The following is a 20,016-nucleotide window of genomic DNA, read 5'->3' as shown; positions in this document are numbered from 1 at the left end:
AACAGGGCATTTTGCATTCACAATCTTAATTTGGAAGAGAGAATTGGCTGGTTATGGGTATGCTGGAGCCAGCTCCTGCAGGCTCCAGAGAACACTGAGAGCCAGTTGTTTAATTATCAGGCATTTGTGAGCCAGCTGTTAAATCATTGATAGCTTGAAATCTACCATGGTGGGTGTATTTACACCATGGAAATTGGCAAACACTAAAAATCAGAGCCCTTTTTTTTTTCTCCCCAAAGAGCCAGCTGTCAAACATTTACCAACACATCCCTCACTACCTATCTTTCCTCCTCTGCCTACTCCTGCTGTACCCACGCACCATCCCCAAGCCCAAGGTCACTTGGTACTTACTCCAGTCCCCTGCAAAGAGCTCATTTTCTCATCAATGACTGCTTCTTGCAAAGAGGGGGGAAGGCAGCATATTGTTAGGAGCATGAGCTTGAAGTTGACACAAGTGAGGTGAGTCCCAGTTCTTTTCCCTACTAGTTATGTGACCCTAGGCAAAGTCCTGACCTCTCAGCTCCACAGTTTCCAGTTTCCTTATCAGTAAAATGGAGATAATAATACATACCTCATTCCATTGAGTGTGTTGTTAAGAATCTATTAATAAAGGAGAACCTCAGAGGAAAAAAACCTTAAATAACATACACAAATGTTTCAGCAAAGCAAAAAGTAGTTTGCACAATATTATCTCTGCACACTCTGCAGAGGGAAGCCTGGGAACAGAGATGAAAAGGCACTTGCCCCAACTTCCTTTCCCAGAAAATGGCCAAGTTCAGCCTGAATCTGTATCTTCTGATTCCTTGTTCATTACTCTGTTATTCGAATTTGAGGGGGAAATGTGCTTACGTTTGCACAGATAAAACAGTAAAAAAATTAATCAGTAAAATTATTAGTGAAATAATTAGTAAAAAAATATTTTTGCCTGTAAAATGTGCCTCCTATAACATCTTTAAAAAAAAAAGTTTTTAATAAAGTTTTCTTGTTATTAAAATAACACCCATTTATTATAGAATATAGCTAAAGTATTAAAAAGTAAAAAGAAGAAAAAGCCATAATCTCACTACCCAGGACCAACCAGTGTTAACATTTTTACTTTGTGAGGATAGTTTTTACATAATTGTGAGTATACTGTATATACAATATTTATCCTGTCTTTTTTTTTATTATCCATTATTGTATTAGTTAGGATAAATAACACTAGCTGCTGTAAACAAGTTATCTGAGAATCTTGGAGGACTAACACTGTAAAATTTTATTTATCTCTTACACAGAGTCAAAAGGAGGTGCTCCTGATTGGTAGACAGCCTTTCCACGTGATCATTCGTGGCCCCAGGCTTCTTAGGCTCATGTCCCCACTGTTCCTTAGGCCTCAGGGTTCTCTGACAGATCCTATCAATCTGGTTGACAGAGAGGGAAAACGAGGAAGCATGAAGGATCCGGATCTTGTGGGAGGTTTTCATGGGCCAGGCCTGGAGTACCATGTCACTCCACCCACATTCCATTGGTTAAAACATTAATCAGTAAAATTATTAGTAAAAAAGGAAAAAAAAAAGTCTACTTCAAGAGGGAGTATTAGTTTATTGCTGATGATGTTGCTATGTTTGCCTGTAAAATGTGCCTCCTATAACATCTTTTTTTCAAGTTTTTAAAAAAGTTTTCTTGTTATTAAAATACCCATTTATTATAGAATATAGGTAAAGTATTAGAAAGTATAAATATAGGTAAGGTATTAAAAAGTCATATGGCTGCACCCAGCCATCAGGGAACCTGGAAAACATAGTCTGGCCATGGGCCTAGGAGGAAAAGGAAATGAATTTGGTGAACAACTAGCCAGTGACTGGCACAACTGCAGTATCACTTGTTCCAACCTTTCATAACTTTTATAATATAATGCTTAGGTCAAGCCACCCCCTCATTAAAATCCTTCAGTGGCTCCTCTTGCATTCAAAATGAAGTTCGGCATCCTTGGCGTGGCTGAAGGTTCTGCATGGCCTTGCACCCGTCCACCTTACCATCACATTTCTCTCTCAGCTCCTCTTCAGTGACCGCTTACAGCTTTGCCGGCACTGTTTCATGTCCTCTGATTTCTCAATCCCTTTCCTGCCCCAGGACCTTTGCACTTGCAATTTCCTCTTTCCAGGATGTTCTCCCTCTCGCTGTCGGCTCAGCCAACTCCTTCAGGTTTCAGTGCAAATGCCGCCTTCCTTGAAAGGCCTTCCTTGGCCCCTAGTCTAAATTAGGGTCTTCTTGTAGTTTTCTCTCTTGGCACTCTGTTCTTTACCTTTATGTCACTGATCACAGTTTGTGATCCTCTGTTTATTCATGTGTTTATTGCTTATTATCTCTCTCTCCCACCAGACCCTACACTTCATGCAATCTAGGACCATGTTTGCACACTGTTTAATCTGGTGCCTGCCTGGCACATCATCGGAGCCCAATAGGACTTGCTGATTGAATGCATGTATGCTAATATTTCATCATGTGTCTGTATTAAAGTTTACTCCACTCTTCTTCTACTTCTTAAACATTCATTCACGCCTGATAGTTTGCTGTTCTAAACAAGCCTGACTCTCTCATTATAACAAGTGGAAGGAAAGAGAGGGAGTTGCTCCACCCTTCCTGGGCCATCCACCCAGCCATCTTTTCTGGGTCCCCGCTCCCTTCCATGGCACACAGCCCACCCTAGGCCACCACATGCTTTGTGGATGGTCACTACTTGCACCCTCTGGGCTGTCTGGTTATGGTCCCTCAGAAAGATGTCCCTGCATCCTTACTGCCCATCTGCCAAAGACTGGCAGTGAAACAGACCCCACCTCCCATTCTGCTCCTTCTCTCAGTTCCCTGCCAACCTACTGCTCTAGGTTCTATGATTTCATCAAACATTTCTGAAGGCTTGGGTCTAATAAAAGAATTTTTGGTGTAGGAAAATATTTTAAATTGTGTGCAAAATGTGGCCTCTCTTATAGCTCAAGGGGACATATAGAAAAAAAGAATATTTTTTAATCTTTACAGAACATGTGGGTGGATGTACTCAATTATTTGTCTCTCCCTTTTACATCCTGCCATCCCTGTGGAAACAGAGGGCACCTTCTCCTTCAGGCCTGTATCATGCAGATCTCTACTCTTTATGCAACATCTGACAAGCAACTTAACCCCGGTATTTTCTCAAAATCTGCATTGTTTTCTTGAGACCGGTGCTGTCCTGGGAGGAGGGATGGCAGCAGAACAGTCCACAATGGGCTTGGATCATCTACACAGACATCAACGTGCTGCCCCCTCCAACAGAACTAATCAGGGTCCCCATGGGACCCTACAAAGAGTAGGGGCCTAAGGAGAGCTTTCCCCTTGTCTGTCTGAAGATTCACTGAAAAATCAACTTGCAAAAGGCAGATTAATTGGAGAAAAGGCATATACATTTATTTAATGTATATACATGGAAGCGTTTAGAATGAAGACCCAGAGATACAGGGGAAATTGTCCATTTTTATGCTTAGGTTCAATAAAGTATGGACAGCCATGTAGAAAGGTGACTGGAAGGCCGGGTGCAGTGGCTTATGCCTGTAATCCCAGCAATTTGGGAGGCCGAGGCAGGCAGATCACAAGGTCAGGAGATCAAGACCATCCTGGCCAACGTGGTAAAACCCGTCTCTACTAAAAAAAAACACAAAAACTTAGCCAGGCATGGCAGCATGCACCTGTAGTCCCAGCTACTCAGGAGGCTGAGGCAGGATAATTGCTTGAGTCTAGGAGGCAGAGGCTGCAGTGAGCCAAGATCACACCACTGCACTCCAGCCTGGATGACAAAGCAAGACTCCATCTCAAAAAAAAAAAACAAATGTGATTGGACTAAAGGCTATGACCCAATGCTGATAGACCGAGTGGGAAACCCAGCCAGGCCTGTCTGTCTAGACTCTCTTGACCCCTCTGAGCACACATTCGTCCTCCTGGGTGTGGGGCAGGGCCCCCTCTGAAATGGGGGTCTTATTACTTATAGTCAAATAAGGTAAGTCACATAATTTCTGTATAGCTAATTTTTACACAGAAACTTGGAGGGAACACTCGAGTAATATTTTTACATTTTATGGCTGGCTTTAGAGAAAAGGGGTCCTGATTTCTCTGACTCGCCTTGGGGAAGAGGGATTCTAGTTTCTGTGGCTGGCCTCAGGGGAGCAAGGAGCTGAGAGACAGGAGGCCAGGAGAAGGTCAGAGAAAAACTCTGGCTTCGGATGAGACTTCTGAGGCCTTCATTTTGGGTATAGTTTTCAGAACCCTAACACCCTTCAACTTCCATTAACTTAGACACTTTGCTGCCAGTGTGATGTGTGTGTCAGGACAGATCTTATTTCTCCCAGCACAAGGCAAATCCTCAGTGAGCATGCATGCTCACACCTCCCAAAGGCAAACTCAACAGCCCAGAGACAAAAGTGCAGTCTAGAGTCATATTCAGGAAGAAAATCCTTCCCTAAATACACTATGATCTGCAGAGACTGTGTCCCTCGGTGGGCGCAGGGCTCCAGAATATTAGGCTGAGCCCAGCGAGTCTTCACTCAGAGTAGCTTCAGGCCCCTGCCCAGGCATTGCCTGTAACACAGGCCGAAGCATCAAAGCCCCAACCTTCTTGTCTTTCTGACCCTACACCCGATCATGTTCCCAGGGAGGGTATCTCTGCCTTCTACTGTGAAATTAAAGAAGGAAAAAAAAGATGCCCCAACAAAAGGCTTGACCTATAAGACTCGTAAACTTGTTAGAGTGCATTTTACTCATGCTTAGGAGTTAAACATTAAAGATGAACAATGAAAACAGAGAATTCATTTTTCTAAGAGGAGGCTGTTAAATACTACTGGCTTCTGGAATCCTTAATGTCCATTTTACTCCCCACTAACTTTTCTGGGGATTCTGAACTGACATCAGGTGTGATTTTGCAACTGGGTGCAGTGGCTCACAACTATAATCCCAGCATTTGCAGAGGAACCGAGGTGGGATGATCATTTGAGGTCAGGAGTTTGAGACTTGCCTGGGCAACATAGTGAGACCCATATCTCAACAACAAAACAATTGTTTTAAAAATTAGCTGGCTATGACAAGCACATGTGGTCCCAGCTACTTGGGAGGCTGAGGTGGAAGGATCACTTGAGCCCAGGAGCTCAAAGTTTCATTGATCTATGATTGTACCACTGCTCTCTAGCCTGGGCAACACAGCAATACCCTGTCTCAAAAAAAAAAAAAAAAAAAAGACCGGCAGGGGGGGTAGATTTTGCTAACTCAAGGAATTACAATAACAGTTACTCTTTACAATCAGTTACCTCTTACTGTGCACCATCCCTGGCTGTTCTCATTTCATAATTATCTTCTTTAATTCTCAGAAACAATCCTGAGAAATTTGCATTGTTCTTACTGTTTTTCAAGTAGAAGAACTGATGCTCAGACATGCTCAGTGACCGTCCGAGCTCACACGGATGGCAGTATTTACTCTTGTTGGCCGATGCCAAAACCCAGGTTTTTGTCCATATGTTATCTGCTACATTCTTAAGATTTCGCTGAAAAAGAAAATGCAGCTTTATGGCTCCCAGTTAAACCTGAACTGTTAGTTTGGATTGACTTTTATGAAACAGACTGCTTTCTTTGACATTAGCAACATCTCTTTCAGGGGGAAAAAATTTCTTATAAATTATCCACTTGGAACTTTTCCTCCATGTTTTATTTGTATTCCAAATCTGTTCTGGGGTCATTCTTATAAACTTCTCGGAAGTTAGAGTCCATTATCAATCAGCATCCAGTGGAGAAAACAGAAACCACTTCAGGCTTCTCAGAGGGAGATTTCATATGGGGAACTAGTTACAACTTTTTTGGAGGGGATGGTGGAGGAAAACAAGTAGACGCTGTTACTGCAGATACAATTCTCTGGAAAATTGCCATGCCCCTCAGACAGAAAGAACTGAAAGGAAAATGGTGTTGCCATTGCCCCTGAAATGCCTGAAGTGGTTTCTATTTTCTTGACTGGATGCTGATTGATAACAGACCTAACTTCCAAGGAATTTATAAAACTGACCACAGAGCAGATTTGGAATACAAATGAAATAATGGAGGGAAAGCCCGGGCACAGGCCTCCAAGGCTCCTGCTGCTGTTGTTTATGCTACTTTTGGGACCCATCTCTGGCCACTGAGCACACAGCCAAGGGCGCCCACACTCCAAAAGTTCAGGAATCAGAAGCTACTGGGCCCTACAGACACCTGCAGTCACTCATAGCTCCCCTTGCTGCAACCAGAGCAAAGGAAAAAAATAACGCTTTCCCCTCATGCATGCTTCTGCGTTCTTTCTAGTCTCCCATGACTGCTTCTCATCAGCACACCCTAAACGGAAACCAGCTGGCAGGGGATTCTGGGAAATGTTTCGGGGCTTCCAGTCCCTGCCACACAGAGAGTGTAGAAGATTGAGTGTGAACTGTGAGTCACCAGACAGGTATCAGCCACCACCTCGGCCAGAGTTACCAAACTCCCTTGCCTTAGAATTTAACTCATCACATGGATTGGTCTGAATTAATGTGATGATTCTCAGTTACAGCACTGGAACTGCACAAGAAGAAAGTTTAAGGAGAGTCATGACATTTATCTCTACATAAAGACCACATGTGCAGGGAGAAGCACAACCTTTGTGGGAGGGAAACCAAAAAAAGAAAAAAATCCCCGCGGAGCTGGGGTGTCACAACCAAAGCTGGCCTGGCTCCCCTGGCTGAACCACAGACCACGATGGCTCTGAAACCATCTAGTGGTGGCATTGCCTCATCTGTTCCCACCCTACCCTGTTGCTCAGTTCCTTCAGGTGATAAGAAAGAACCAGCCCCAGGGACCTTTGATGACAGGGTGTCTGAGACTGGGTTACCCAGGAAACAGGCTCTGAGACAAAGATTTGCATATGGGAAGTTCATCAAGAAATGTTTTCAGGAACAGAAGCTGGAAGGGAGGAAGCCAAGCAGTGCTGGGCTGCAGGAGGTCAGAATGTGATGCGGTTGCAATCATGAGCTCAGCCCATCCCAGGGGACCTCTGCATGCCATGGTTCTCGACCGTCCCAAATTGAGGCAGAGGCACTAGATCCATGAAACTTCACACTAACCGTTAGCTGCAGGCTGCCCCCAGGGAGGGGGCATAACCTGAACTAACACAGCTCTAAGTGGGTGCAAGGCATCCCAAGAGCAGCCAGATGCTGGCAGCTGGGAAAGAGGGGCTCCATCCTGAGCGAGGTGCCTGGGCACACCCCTGGCACCCACCACACAGGATAAGAGGAGTAGAATGGAAGACAGGCACTGCTCAGGGCACAGTGCTCAGCTGCATTTGCCACACACTCTGAGCCGGGGAGGGACCGAGTCCTGCCACTAGCCTCTCTGAAGCCACCATCGCCTCACACCTGGATTACTGAGCCAGAGCCTCCAGAGCTCTGCTTCCACATTTGCCACATGACCATCCATTCTCTACCCCAGAGCGAATGAGATCTTTTCCAGCCTGAAATCATATCACAGGCTGCTCTGCTTCACCTCCCCACCCTCATGGCTGTTCATTGCATTTAGAGTCATGTCCAGACCCTTTGTCATGGTCTCTGGGTGGATTGTGACCTGGCCCCTGTCCACCTATACATTTGCCACCACCCTGCCTCCCTCACTGCGCTCTGGTCATTCTGGCCCTTTCTGTTCCTTGAACATTCCAAGCTCTTCCCCACCTGAGGGCCTTTGCCCTGGCTTTTGCCTCTGGCTGGAGTATTTCCTGCTTTCCAGATAGGTCTCAGCTCTTATATAACATCTTGAGTGGAGTCTTCCCTAACTATCCAACTAAAGCAGCTCCCCTAGTAAATTTGCTGGGTGTAATGATGTGTGTGCCTGTAATCCCAGGCTGAGGCAGGAGGATCGCCTGAGCCCAGGAGGTGGAGGCTACAGTAAGCCGAGATCGCACCACTGCACTCCAATGTGAGCGACAGAGCGAGACCCTGTTTCAAAAAAATTAAAAAGTGGCTTCCCTCTCTCATCGCCCTTTTGATCTTCCTCACAGCACTCACCACTAACTGAAATTTCTTAATCATTGGTGGACTTGTTTCTGCTCTCCCTCCTAATCAAATAGAAAGCTCTCCAAGAGCAGGCATCGGTCCCTAGAAGGGTGTTCGGCAAGCAGTAGGTAAATATTTTTGGAATGTTGTAAACTGACCGCCTTTTAATTTGGGGGACACCTGTTGGGTAGAATTTCTTGAGAACCACCTGACGGCCTGTGGCCTCCCTCGTGCCCGGTCTTGTCAAGGCCACCTTGGCTGGCACAGTGGTTCCTTGTCCTATACCCTGAGTGGTGATACTCAGGGTAACAGGGTTAGTTTCGTCAGTCAAACGCAACAGATGCCATGGTAACCCTAACACAGACCCTCAACATTGCCAGTTACACATCTGTCTCCATCAGCACTTGGTCACTCCCGTCACAAAAGCCTTCCCCTTTCTCTCCTCGGTAGGCAGAACGCCCAGTGGCTCTTGTAGCTTGGGAAGTCAGTCATTTGGGCGCTGACGATTCTGGGAGGTGAAGACATTGTGGCTGGGGGCCCAGTGGTTTCCCCTTTGCCAGCTGGAATCACATGAGAGTTGAAACTCCTGCCCAAGGACTGGAAAGCTCTCTGGTGCTTAACATCTTTTGATTTCAGCTCCCTGCTATTAAACGTGTTTAAATAACAATTACTACTGCCATTTGCTGAGCACCTGTCCTATACCATGACCTGTGCTTGGTACATAATTCAGAGATGTTCTGGAACTTGCCTGAGACGGGACTGAACGTAGTTTGTGAGACACAGACGCTGGCCTACTTCCACTGTACCACCTGAGAAATTAAGGAGATGGGAGGAGTTCCTGTTAGTAACAAATAGTTATTTTTAGTAAACTGAAGTATGATGGATCTTACCTCAAAGATGGACTAGTTTTGTTCACAAAGTAAAGGGCGGTTCTTCTCACCCCCACTCCCGCATCATTCCATGGAAGCTTTGAATACCATTCCATACGCTTTGCAATTTCACTAATAAAGAGTCTGCAGAATTTGTGCACATTTTAAATCTGGACACCTTTGGAATTCTTCAAAGCTTGGCAGGAGATTGGTAAATTAGATCTGCATCTCATCAGACAAAAAAAAAAATTTCTCCTTCTGAACAACCTTTCCCACCCAGGCAAAGTGGTCCATTTACATAAAAGTGATCCTTTTAGAAGGTGTTCTGTGATTTTCAGTTGTCCCTAGAAATAAAAATCACAGCTCCTGTCTCACCTTGGTTGAAGTGTTTTCACACTCCATGGAGTTGCTTACCATCACCTGCATATAGAATTCGGTGGGTGTTCATTTCAAACTGATACTACTCACAGCTGTCTTCAGGATTTCAAAAAGGTGTCAAAGTGGCCTTGAAGGTGTTTCTCATTCTAAGAACAGGTTGATTGAGCCCCCTTTATTCTGGAAGCTGCAGGGCTTCAGTCTTTAGGTTTCTGCCTAAGGAAAAATGCTTCCTGGGGCTTTCTCCCTAGACTTCAGTGGCACTCAGAGTATTGTCTGTGCTGTTGCCTGATGATACAAGAGCATAACAGTGAGGGAAAAGCAGGATACCTTTAAAATCACTTCTTTGCCTAATTTCACAATAATAGAAAGACAGGAAGAAACTTATTTCTGGATCAAGGGCAACATGCTACAGTGAAATAGCATAGACATTAAAATCAAACCTGCTTTGAATCCCAGCGGCCTCACTTACAATGACCTTGTGTGAAGTTCATAACCTCTCTCAGTTTCAATTTCTTGATCTGCAAAATGGGGGTCATCCCCTTATCACTTACGTTTGTCATAAAGATTCAGTGATACAGTATGTGTCAATTTCCTCGTATAGTTGCAGAATTTTAGGTGGACCATAAATCGGAAAGAAGAGATGACATCCGCTCTTTAAATTCTTGGGTTTTTTAGCCAAGCATTTGGAAACTAGCAGGGCAGATGCAAAAGATGACGCTATGTTTAGCACCCAGGGTCCCTAATGAGGGGCGCTCAGCTGCCTGTGACACCAGTCAGGTCTTGCTGGCTCAAGAAGCTTAGTTTTTCTCTGCACCATAGCTCAGTTATAATTGGGACTGACGTCACCATTCAGGAAAAACTTAGAAAAACATTCTCTGTTCCTAATGAGAAATACCAACAGACCTCTAGCACCCTTCTGGTCCTCAAGCCAAACAGACTCAGCAACACCCCACATCTTTGTAGGTGGGGCACAGGGAGCAGAGTCCGGCCTGGGCCCCAAGGGCCTCACCTTTGCTGTCATCTTTCCAGCATCCCAGAAGACTTCATCCTAATTATAGCACAGGACACGTGGGTATTTAATAAATAGTCATGGTGATCATGATGATGCTTATCTTGGCTCCAATTCACATGTGTTAGTTCCATTATTGATTTTGTGCTCCTCAAATTAACCAGATAAAGTCACAACCAATTTAAAAACAATTAGTTTGATTTTCATCTGTGGTCCAGCGGGAATCTATTTTTCCTCCAGTGTTAATAATCTCATTGTACAGTTAATGAATTGCTGTGAGATCAGTCGCGTTTGGGCTAATGTGGCATTTCTCTTTTATTCTTGTTTGTTTTGCTTTTAGGGTCAAGTTGTGTTCCGGAATGGGGAGAGAATGGGGACCATTAAATTTACTCAATTTCAAGGTAGGTATTTTGATGTTTATTCTTTCTAGCTGATAAAATTTAGATTCGGGGATGTTGTTTTATGCAATATAATACATCAAAAGGAATGCAAGTATGATGTTCCAGATAAAGGAAAGCGGAGCCAATTGAAAACACTTCTCTGTGAAAACATTAGTTTCAACCTATTTAGAATATTTTTTCTCAGCTGCATCACCGTCAGCCCTCCACCTCTATGGGTTCCACATCTGTTGATTCAACCAACTGAAGACTGAAAATATTCAGGAAAAAAAATGGATGATTGTGTCTGTACCAAACATGTACAGACTTTTTTTTCTTGTCATTATTCCCTAAACAATCAAGTATAACAACTATTGACATTGTGTTATGCATTATAAGAAACCTAGAGATGATTTACCCTGTATGGGAGGATGTGTGTAGTTGATAGGCAAATACTACCCCATTTTATATCAGGGATTTGGTCATTGGGGGATTTTGGTATCCTCAAGGGATCCTAGAACCAATCCCCCATGGATCCTTAGGGATAATCGCACTTCCCTGACCTATTCTGTCTTCCCACATGACTCTAAAAGGCTTATAAAATTATGGGTGGTAGGGGTTAAGTTAGTATGAGTATTCTGAGGATCTTTGCATTGTTGTGGGGGTTTCGGTGTTTTTTGTAGAGAAAGGGTCTCACTATGTTGCCCTGGCTGGAGTGCAGTGCTATCCACAGATGCGTTCATAGCATACTGCAGCCTTGAACTCCTGGGCCCAAGCAGTCCTCCCACCTCAGCCTCCTGAGTTGCTGGGACTACACACATGCACCAGTGCACCCAGCTGTTTTTGGTTTTGATTACAGAAATGTTCAAACAGACTCTAAAGTAGAGAGAATAGCATAATGAACCCCCATGTGCCCAATACCCCGTTTCAAGCATTATCAACATTTTGCCAATCTTCTTTCATCTTTACTCACCCCATCCCCCCTTTTTTTTGCTGTAGTGTTTTAAAGCAGCTCCTAGACATGATCTCATCTCATTCTATAAATACTTTGGTATGCATTTCTTCTGGATAAGGACTTTTTAAAAATATAACCACCGTATTATTATCACACCTAAAACATTTAACAATTCTTAATATCTTTTAATTCCCCAGTCTGTGTGGATCCTCGGATCATCTCAAAGATGTCTTCACAGATGATTTGTTGGAAAAGCCACACAAAGTCCACCCATTGCATCTGCTTAAAGTGTCTCTTTAGTCTCTTTCATCTATTATAACCCCCCGCTTTTTACAGACCATTTAGTTTTTGAAGAAACCGGGTCATGTGTTGAAATTTTCTGTGGCTGTCAGAGGGGCTTCAGAAACCATCCAGAGCAACTTCTCTGTGTGATGAGGAAGAAACAGGTACAGAGAGGGACGGTATGAGGAGCGTCCGTGAGGAACGGGGCTCGGCATTCTTTGAGGCAGGCCAGTGCGGCCATTAGCGGGGTGATTAGCCAAAACGACTAGAGGAACCTCTCATCGATACCGTGATCTTCAGCAGCCGAGTGTTTCTGGAAAACCCAGAAACAAGAGCGGTGCCTGCTGTGCCCACTCACTTTGAGCAGATCCCAGCACCATCCAGGGGAAAGCAAGAAATTAAAGTGAGTTATTCAGATCCATTCAGACAAATCCCACCAGGATTCAGATCAATCAGGAGAGGTGTTCTTCAGCGCTATCGCTCTGTAATGCATTCTTGTAGACCTACCCATTCGTCTTTCTGTGGCAGGTAATTGAAACGCATGTCAGCTCTCTGGTGTGCACAAAAGATGTAATTTTAGGCAAACGTAATTATTTTCCCATTTGTTAAGTTTTACTTCTTCATTGGTTGAACAAAGTAAGCGTCTTGGCAAAGATCCTTACTTTTTTTTTTTTTTTTTTGAGTGATTGCAACTAAATTCTCTTGTCTCATTTCCAGTTCTCAAAATTATATCATACTAAGAGAGTATTTTGTAAAATAAGGATTGGCTTATGACAGCTACCGGTGCATGCCAGTTGTATTGCCTTTTTTTATATGTTAGGTTTAAACACCAAGTCCAGTGATTATTTCGGCAGATCTGGATTTATAAGGAAGGCAGTCGAGCAAACGGCAGTTCAGAGCTGGCGCTTTGTGGGTCAACCTGCCTGAGCTCCAGTCACTTACTTGCTGTAGAATATCAGCCAAGAAACTTCACCTCTATAAGCCTTGATTGTCCTCATCTGTAAAATAGGAGTATAATCATATGTACCTTCATAGAATATGGGAAAACCTAAATGAGAAAGTGTGTGTATATATAACTATGCATTCAATATATTTATATATTTACAGTGTATTTTTTTCTCAGCAAGTAAGTAGTGATTATGATTAGCACCCTGTCAATTATGACACCTTTTGGGGGCAAATTCAGGTTTCCCTGGAGTGTTGAAACCTCCTAGCTGCTTTTTTGTCTGCCATTTACCCCCAGCAGCAGCTCCCTACACTTCCCTGTATAGGAAGTGATACAGGGCAGAGCCTTAGCGATGATCTCATTCCACCACTTCATGGTATAAATGGGGAAACTGAGGCATGGGAAGAGTCATGTCCCCCAGGGACACACAGTTGGCTAGTGGCAGAGCTGGGACTGGAATTCAGCCTGCTCTTCTGCACAGTCCCACGGACACCCAGGCCCTAGTATGCTCCCCTTGCCCTCTCTGCATTTGTGTCCACCTTTTCTTGAGGGTCACAGCTGGGCCTTCAACAAAGGCCAGATGCTCCTGTTTACATGATTTTTTTTTTTGAGATAGAGTCTCACCCTGTTGCCCAGGCTGTGTACAGTGGCACGATCTTGGCTCACTGCAACCTACGCCTTCCGGGTTCAAGCAATTCTGCATCAGCTTCCCAAGTAGCTGGGACTATCGGTGTGTGCCACCATGCCTGGCTAATTTTCGTATTTTTAGTAGAGACAGAGTTTCACCATATCGGCCAGGCTGATCTCGAACTCCTGACCTCATGATCCGCCTGCCTCAGCCTCCCAAAGTGCTGGGATTACAGGCATGAGCCACCTTACCGGTCTGACATGTTTTTTAAACAGACATTGAACCAATAGAGGGACCTTGTGCTATTTTAGGACTGAAGTGAGCTACCAGAATGCGGGAGCATGTACATATCAACACAACAGTTGGTTTTCCAAATGTAATGGGTTTCAGAGATGCCTTATCTACCAGGATGGATTATTGAACAAGCTGCCCAAGCTGGAAGGGTTCCTGGTTCTCAGTTCATTGGGGCAAGACAGAGAAAAGAATTTGCCTGGGGCTGACCACAACTCCTTGTGAGACTGTGAGTTCATCCCTTCTCTTCTGCAGATCCATGCTTCTCCCTCCCCTTAAGAGGGGGCTGGTACTGACTGTGTCTTCTCGAGCCTTCCAGGAACTTGGTGGGCCTGCCGCCAATCCTGAGGTTACCAGCTCCTAAAATGCCTCATACCAGTGACCTTGCAAAAGGTTCTTGGCATGGGGTTACCATGATGTTTTCAGCTGTGCCCTTCATGCCCTCTATGTCCTGTCTGTTTCTCTCTTCCTCTTCTCTTATTTGGAGAGGACAGTGGAGCAGTGGGTCTCCTGGCAGAGCTGACTCACAAACAGCTGGCCTCTCAGCCAGCCCAGCAGTGGAGGCTCCCTTTCCAGGGTCTAGCATGCTCCTAGGCTCACCCCAGACTCCCACAAATGCTTGCTAACAGGACCTTGCAAATGGGGCACAACCTACCCTCCCTCTGAAGACCTTTCGAGATAGTTTTTTGGCCTCTCTTTTACACAAAGTTCTTGGTGCCTTCTAAACCCTTTTACCTATAGTAGAAGTATTAAGTTGCTCTGCTCATTCCTTGCAAAACTAAGACACACAGTATTTGGAAATGGGAGGCAGCTTTGGGAAGAAGACTGAAAGGGGAGCCAGAACATCATGGTGCATTCACACTTCTTTATTCTAGTGCTATCTGCTTGGTATCCACAGTGCCTGGCACATAGTAGGTCCCCAGTAAAAACTTATTGAATTAATTTGGGTGCAAAAGACCAGGCTCCAAGTCCTCGCTCTGAAGCTTGCCAGCAGTGTGATCCTGGGCGAGTCACTTTATCTTCCTGAGCCTCAATTTCCTCCTCTGGGAAATGGGACAACACCAGTGCCAGCCCTGCCTGCCTCCTGGGGCTGTAGTGAGGACCAGTGAGATGGTGCTCTATGAACTCTCAAGCCCCGGGAAGCTGTAGTCACGTTGCTAGCGTGCTGCCTGGCTCCTGGCAGGCTGGTGAGAATGTGGACTGCATTGGAACCCCAAGCTGGAGGTGTGCGGCTTGTGGAAATTTAACAACATGTTGATTTCCTCCTGCTTTTCAGCGACTTCATTCAAGGCAGAATGTCTGGCAAATAGCAATTAGCCTTAACAACAGAACTGGGGACTGAAGCCAGTTCACAACAACAATGGTGGCCATTGTTGTTCCAGGCTAAAGAAACTCTTCTTCTTTTCTTTAATATTTTTTTAACAAACTTAGGCATGCTGGATAAACAGAATTCTTCTAAAATAATGTGCCAGCACTAGCCCTAGTCCCTCTTGAAACTGACACATTTGAATCCAGGGAAGGTTTCAGTGCCACAAAAATCATGTTCCTCAGCTGCACTTCTCTCCATTCACTCAGTTTTCCAGGGCTCCCAATCCCCCTGCCTCCCTGCAAGACCAACCTAGAGGGTAGGCATGGCCAGTGCCCTCAGGATAAGCCTAACAGCATCTTACCCAGAGCATCTGCAACTCTTGGCCTGTGTGATGAGCCGTACAGGGAGTTACCGCTTCCAGGAGCAGCTCTGTGTCAGTGCTGGATGAGAGGAGAGGATAAATACCCCAGTATCCTTTCCCCTGGGGTGAGGCAACTGCCAGGTGTGTTTGACTCTTTTCCCAGAGCTCCCACAGTGGGACTGAGCATCAGTTGCCCACAAAGAAGCCTGCTCACTCATGCACCTTGTCCTGGCTCCCTTCCCTGTCTCACTTCCCCACACCACTAACAGTGCATTCTAGGGTCACCTCCCAAATAAACTGCATGCCTTCTTCCCCTCCTCTCAGGCAGGCGCTCTTCTTAGGGAGCCACTCTTGGCTGTAGGTAAGGCAGGTATTAGCATCCTGGTGGGCACACACTTCAGGCCTGAACCTCTTTCTATTCCCCAGGTTCCATGCTCCTCCCCAATGCCATGGCTGATTTTCACTACACCACATGTTGATGAGGATGAATACTAGAGAATTGGCTTTTTTCCCCTTAAGAGAAAAAAAAGCATCCATGTTACTGCCGGAGTCTAAACATGGCTCAGAATTTGCAGCAGGGAAGGAAGTTGAGTGAAGCCATGATTAGAGCTTTGTGTATGCCGTTCTTAGAGAAAACTCAGCATCTGCCGCTCCAACTCACCGACCCTGCCTTCATTAGGCCTATTTGTAAGAATCTCGGGGAATGATAATGTGCTTGAATTTCACACTGCTTCTCTGCAACATAAAGGGCCCAGGCTTTGGAGTTTTATATTTTGGCACCTGATTTGAAGGGAAAGGGTCTTCCTTCGCTCCAACAACATAATTGTCATTCAGAACGTACCTAGTGAAAGAGAGACTTGTCCTTCCCTTTCGCAGGCATTAATTACCATTTGGTCTTCAGGGTAACAGATACCGGTGTATTCAGTGCGTATTTCCTGAGCATCTGCCAGGCGCTTTACCAAGTCCTCTGGGGAAAACCAAGTTGAATAAGATACAGTCCCCGAACCTCCAGGGCTTCATAATCTCTCTGGCCGAATGCCAGTGCCTATGAAAGCAGGAAGATGTTTCCCAGAACCTACTAGAATACTTTCAGGGCTCATTTGACCCTAGTTTGAGACTCTCGAGGCTGATTTTTAATAACCTTTTCCTCTGTCAAGGTCTATAATTGTAGCTCACTTCACCAAGTCATAGATCTGGAAAGGCCATTTCGTCAGACTGTCACTCAACTTGATATAATTAAGAAAGGAGTCATAGTCCGTAATCCTGCAGGATATACCAGCAGCGTTGTGGACCAGCAGGAACCAAAGGACACACGGGAATGTGGACTCTTCCAGCCTGTCCCTAGCCTTGACACCTCCCAGCCCTCATGTTCCAGGATTTACCTTTCAGGGAGCCTAAGAAATGGCTCAAAAGACAGCATGCTTTACAGAGTCTAGGTTTCATTGAGCCATAGAGTCTCTATGTTGAAGGGAGCCCTGACTCTCCTATACAACGTTCCCACTGCTTGAATGCCTCCAGTGATGGGGAACTCATTTCCTCTCATGAGGAAAGTATATAGGCTTGAAGCAGACATGCCTGATCATTGGCAGACAGGCAAAGAAGCTTAGTCTCTTTGAGCCTTCATTTCAGTTAAAAATAAGTAAATAAGGCTGGGTGCGGTGGCTCATGCCTGTAATCCCAGCACTTTGGGAGGCCAAGGTGGGCGGATCATGAGGTCAAGAGATCAAGACCATCCTGGGCAACATAGTGAAACCCCATCTCTACTAAAATACAAAAATTAGCGGGCATGGTGGCACGTGCCTATAATCCCAGCTACTTGGGAGGCTGAGGCAGGAGAATCACTTGAATCTGGGAGGCAGAGGTTACAGTGAGCCAAGATCGTACCACTGCACTCCAGCCTGGAGACAGAGAGAGACTCCATCTCAAACAAATAAATACATTTTTAAAATAAAAAAAAGTAAATAAATAAAAGATGATCATTTTCCTTGCCTTGAGAGTGACTATGAGAACACAACGATGTGAGGCTATGATGTTCCTATCTCGGTGACTGGCACAGAGAAGGGTCATAACAACTGTTGGCTTCCTTCTCCTTTCTTGGGCACTGTTAACAGTGACCCCAGATTCACAACCTGCCCCCAGGAATTTCTTGAGAAAAATGCAGTCTCACTTCTTTAGGATACAATTCACATGCCTCATTTCATGGGCCATCATTGTCATTGGTCCCTGAAATTCCCTCTTGTGTGTCCATTTATTCCCTTTATTTCCCTCATTTGTTCCCATATCCCACTCCTACTCCCCCCCTGGAAAGGCAAGCACCCCATATTGTGTTTGTATGTGTGCTTGCAAGATACGTGTTGCTATTGACATCGTGTTGCTGGCTTAGTTATATTTCCTGTTCTGTTTATCCCACTGAGCACTCTGTTTCTAAAGATGCCTCCATAGTCCTTGGTGTGCCTCTAGTCACGGCTCCTCCCTGCTCCCTGCAGGAGCCATGGTGGAGTGCAGCCATCACTTCACCCATCCAGGCCCCTGGGATGGACACCCACATGACTTTCAACTCAGCCTCACAAATAATAAATGTCATTATACATGTCCCCTTATGGACCCGACTGGGAATTTCCTTAGGACAGATTTCCAAGAGCAGATTTGTTAAGCCAGAAGCTGTGTGCACATTGAATATGCCCCACATCTGCCAGGTTGCTCCTCAGAATGGCCATGCCCGTATCCACGCCCACTGGCAAAGGATTCCTTTGTCCCTACCCACCATGCACATTTGGTCTTTCCTGGATCCCTCATTTTTTTGACAGTCTAAAAATATAAAGTAATATCATATTGTGACTTTAAGTATCATTTCTCTGATTCCTAATGAGTTTGGACATTTATTTCTGTGCTTATTAGCACATTTGTTGATTGTCTGTTCTGATCCTTTGACCTTAAAAAAAAAAAAAAAAAAAAAAAAAGACAGGGTCCCCTCTGTTGCCTGAGGTGAAGTACATATGATTATAACTCACTGCAGCCTTGAACTCCCAGGTTTAACCAATCCTCCCACCTCAGCCGCCCAAGTAGCTGGGACTACAGGCATGCACCACCATGCCTGGATAACTCTTTTTTTGTATGAAACAGTCTCGCTCTGCCGTCCAGGCTGGAGTGCAGTGGCACAATATTGGCTCACTGCAACCTCTGCCTCCCAAGTTCAAGCGATTCTTCTGCCTCAGCCTCCTGAGTAGCTGGGACTACAGGCACATGCCACCATGCCTAGCTAATTTTTGTATTTTCAGTAGAAACGTATTACCATATTAACCAGACTGGTCTTGAACTCCTGACCTCGTGATCCACCCGCGTCAGCCTCCCAAAGTGCTGGGATTACAGATGTGAGCCACTGCACCCAGCCTAACTTTTTTTCCCCCCATAGAGATGGAGTCTTGCTATGTTGCTTAAGCAGGTCTCAAACTTGTGGGCTGAAGTGGTACTCCAGCTGTCTCAGCCTCCCAAAGTGCTGGGATTACAGGTGTGAGCCACCACACCTAACTTTTTGGCCATTTTTATTTTGACATTTCTTTTCTTGTTGGTCTGCAGGAGTTCCTAATGTAATCTAGATGTCAATCCCTATTGGCTTTCGGCTTTGCAAGTATCTTCTCCCATTCTGTCACTTGACTATAAACTAACTTCAAGTCCAAGTTCCTAATTTTGGTGGAGATAAACCCTTTTGTTGTTTGTCCTATAGTTTGTGCTTTTGAAGTTTCTCAAAAATTATTTGCTGTCACTCCTAGGAAGTGACCCCCTACCTACCAGGTGCTGGCCAGCACTGCTTGGGGATGGGAGTTGGTGGGGCTGAGTGGGTAAGATACAGTCCTTGCCCTTGGGGAGCCCACAGCCCACCCAGTGCAATGAGGAGCAGACACAGACACTAACAAAGAGTGGTGCATGATAAGGGACGGTGCAGGCAGCTGTGGGCATTCAGAGTTGGGCACTCAGGTCTACTTGGCATATGTTTTTTTAGATGGTGTCTTGCTCTGTTACCCAGGCTGCAGTGCAGTGGTAAAATCTTGGCTCACTGCAACCTCCACCTCCCGAGTTCAAGCAGTTCTCCTGCCTCAGACTCCCAAGTAGCTGAGATTATAGGTGCCACTATGCCTGACTAATTTTAGTATTTTTAGTAGAGACAGGGTTTTGTCATATTGGCCAGGTTAGTCTCTAACTCCCGACCTCATGATCTGCCTGCCTCAGCCTCCCAAAGTGCTAGGATTACATGCATGAGCCACTGCACCCAGCCCCAAGATGAATTCTGAAGGACCTGGGGGAGACCGCCAAGAAGAATAGAAAAAGTGCTCCCAGGGCAGACTGCCTGTTGTATATGACCTGGGTCCCCTCAGGTACTTAGCTCTTGCCCTTGAGCCAGTTTGCCTCGATCGATGGACACATCTACGCCTGGCAGTTATTATTCCCCACAGTATTTGGTCAGCGTCCACCTGGCCTGTTAAAAATCTCATAACGAAGGTCAGTTAACTGAGCTTGTGAAAAATGTGGCAATGGCTTTTTTTTTTTTTTTTTTTTTTTTTTTTTTTTTTTTTTTTT

At 45.2% G+C, this 20,016-nt stretch overlaps 1 protein-coding gene across 1 annotated transcript in view; it reads left to right on the top strand.

Moving 5' to 3' along the window:
- Positions 1 to 20,016, top strand: part of GABBR2 (gamma-aminobutyric acid type B receptor subunit 2) — a 421,806-nt gene that overhangs the window by 284,057 nt on the left and 117,733 nt on the right. The window contains exon 8 of the mRNA XM_032240167.1: positions 10,633 to 10,693. Coding sequence (XP_032096058.1) covers positions 10,633 to 10,693 — 61 coding nt within the window. The remainder of the gene's footprint in view (positions 1 to 10,632; positions 10,694 to 20,016) is intronic.

Source organism: Sapajus apella, unplaced genomic scaffold, assembly GCF_009761245.1.
Source record: "Sapajus apella isolate SASKATOON/1434 unplaced genomic scaffold, GSC_monkey_1.0 scaffold46, whole genome shotgun sequence".
NCBI lineage: Eukaryota > Metazoa > Chordata > Mammalia > Primates > Cebidae > Sapajus > Sapajus apella.
The sequence above is the reverse complement of the archived record's forward strand: the minus strand, read 5'-3'. Positions and strand labels throughout refer to the sequence as shown.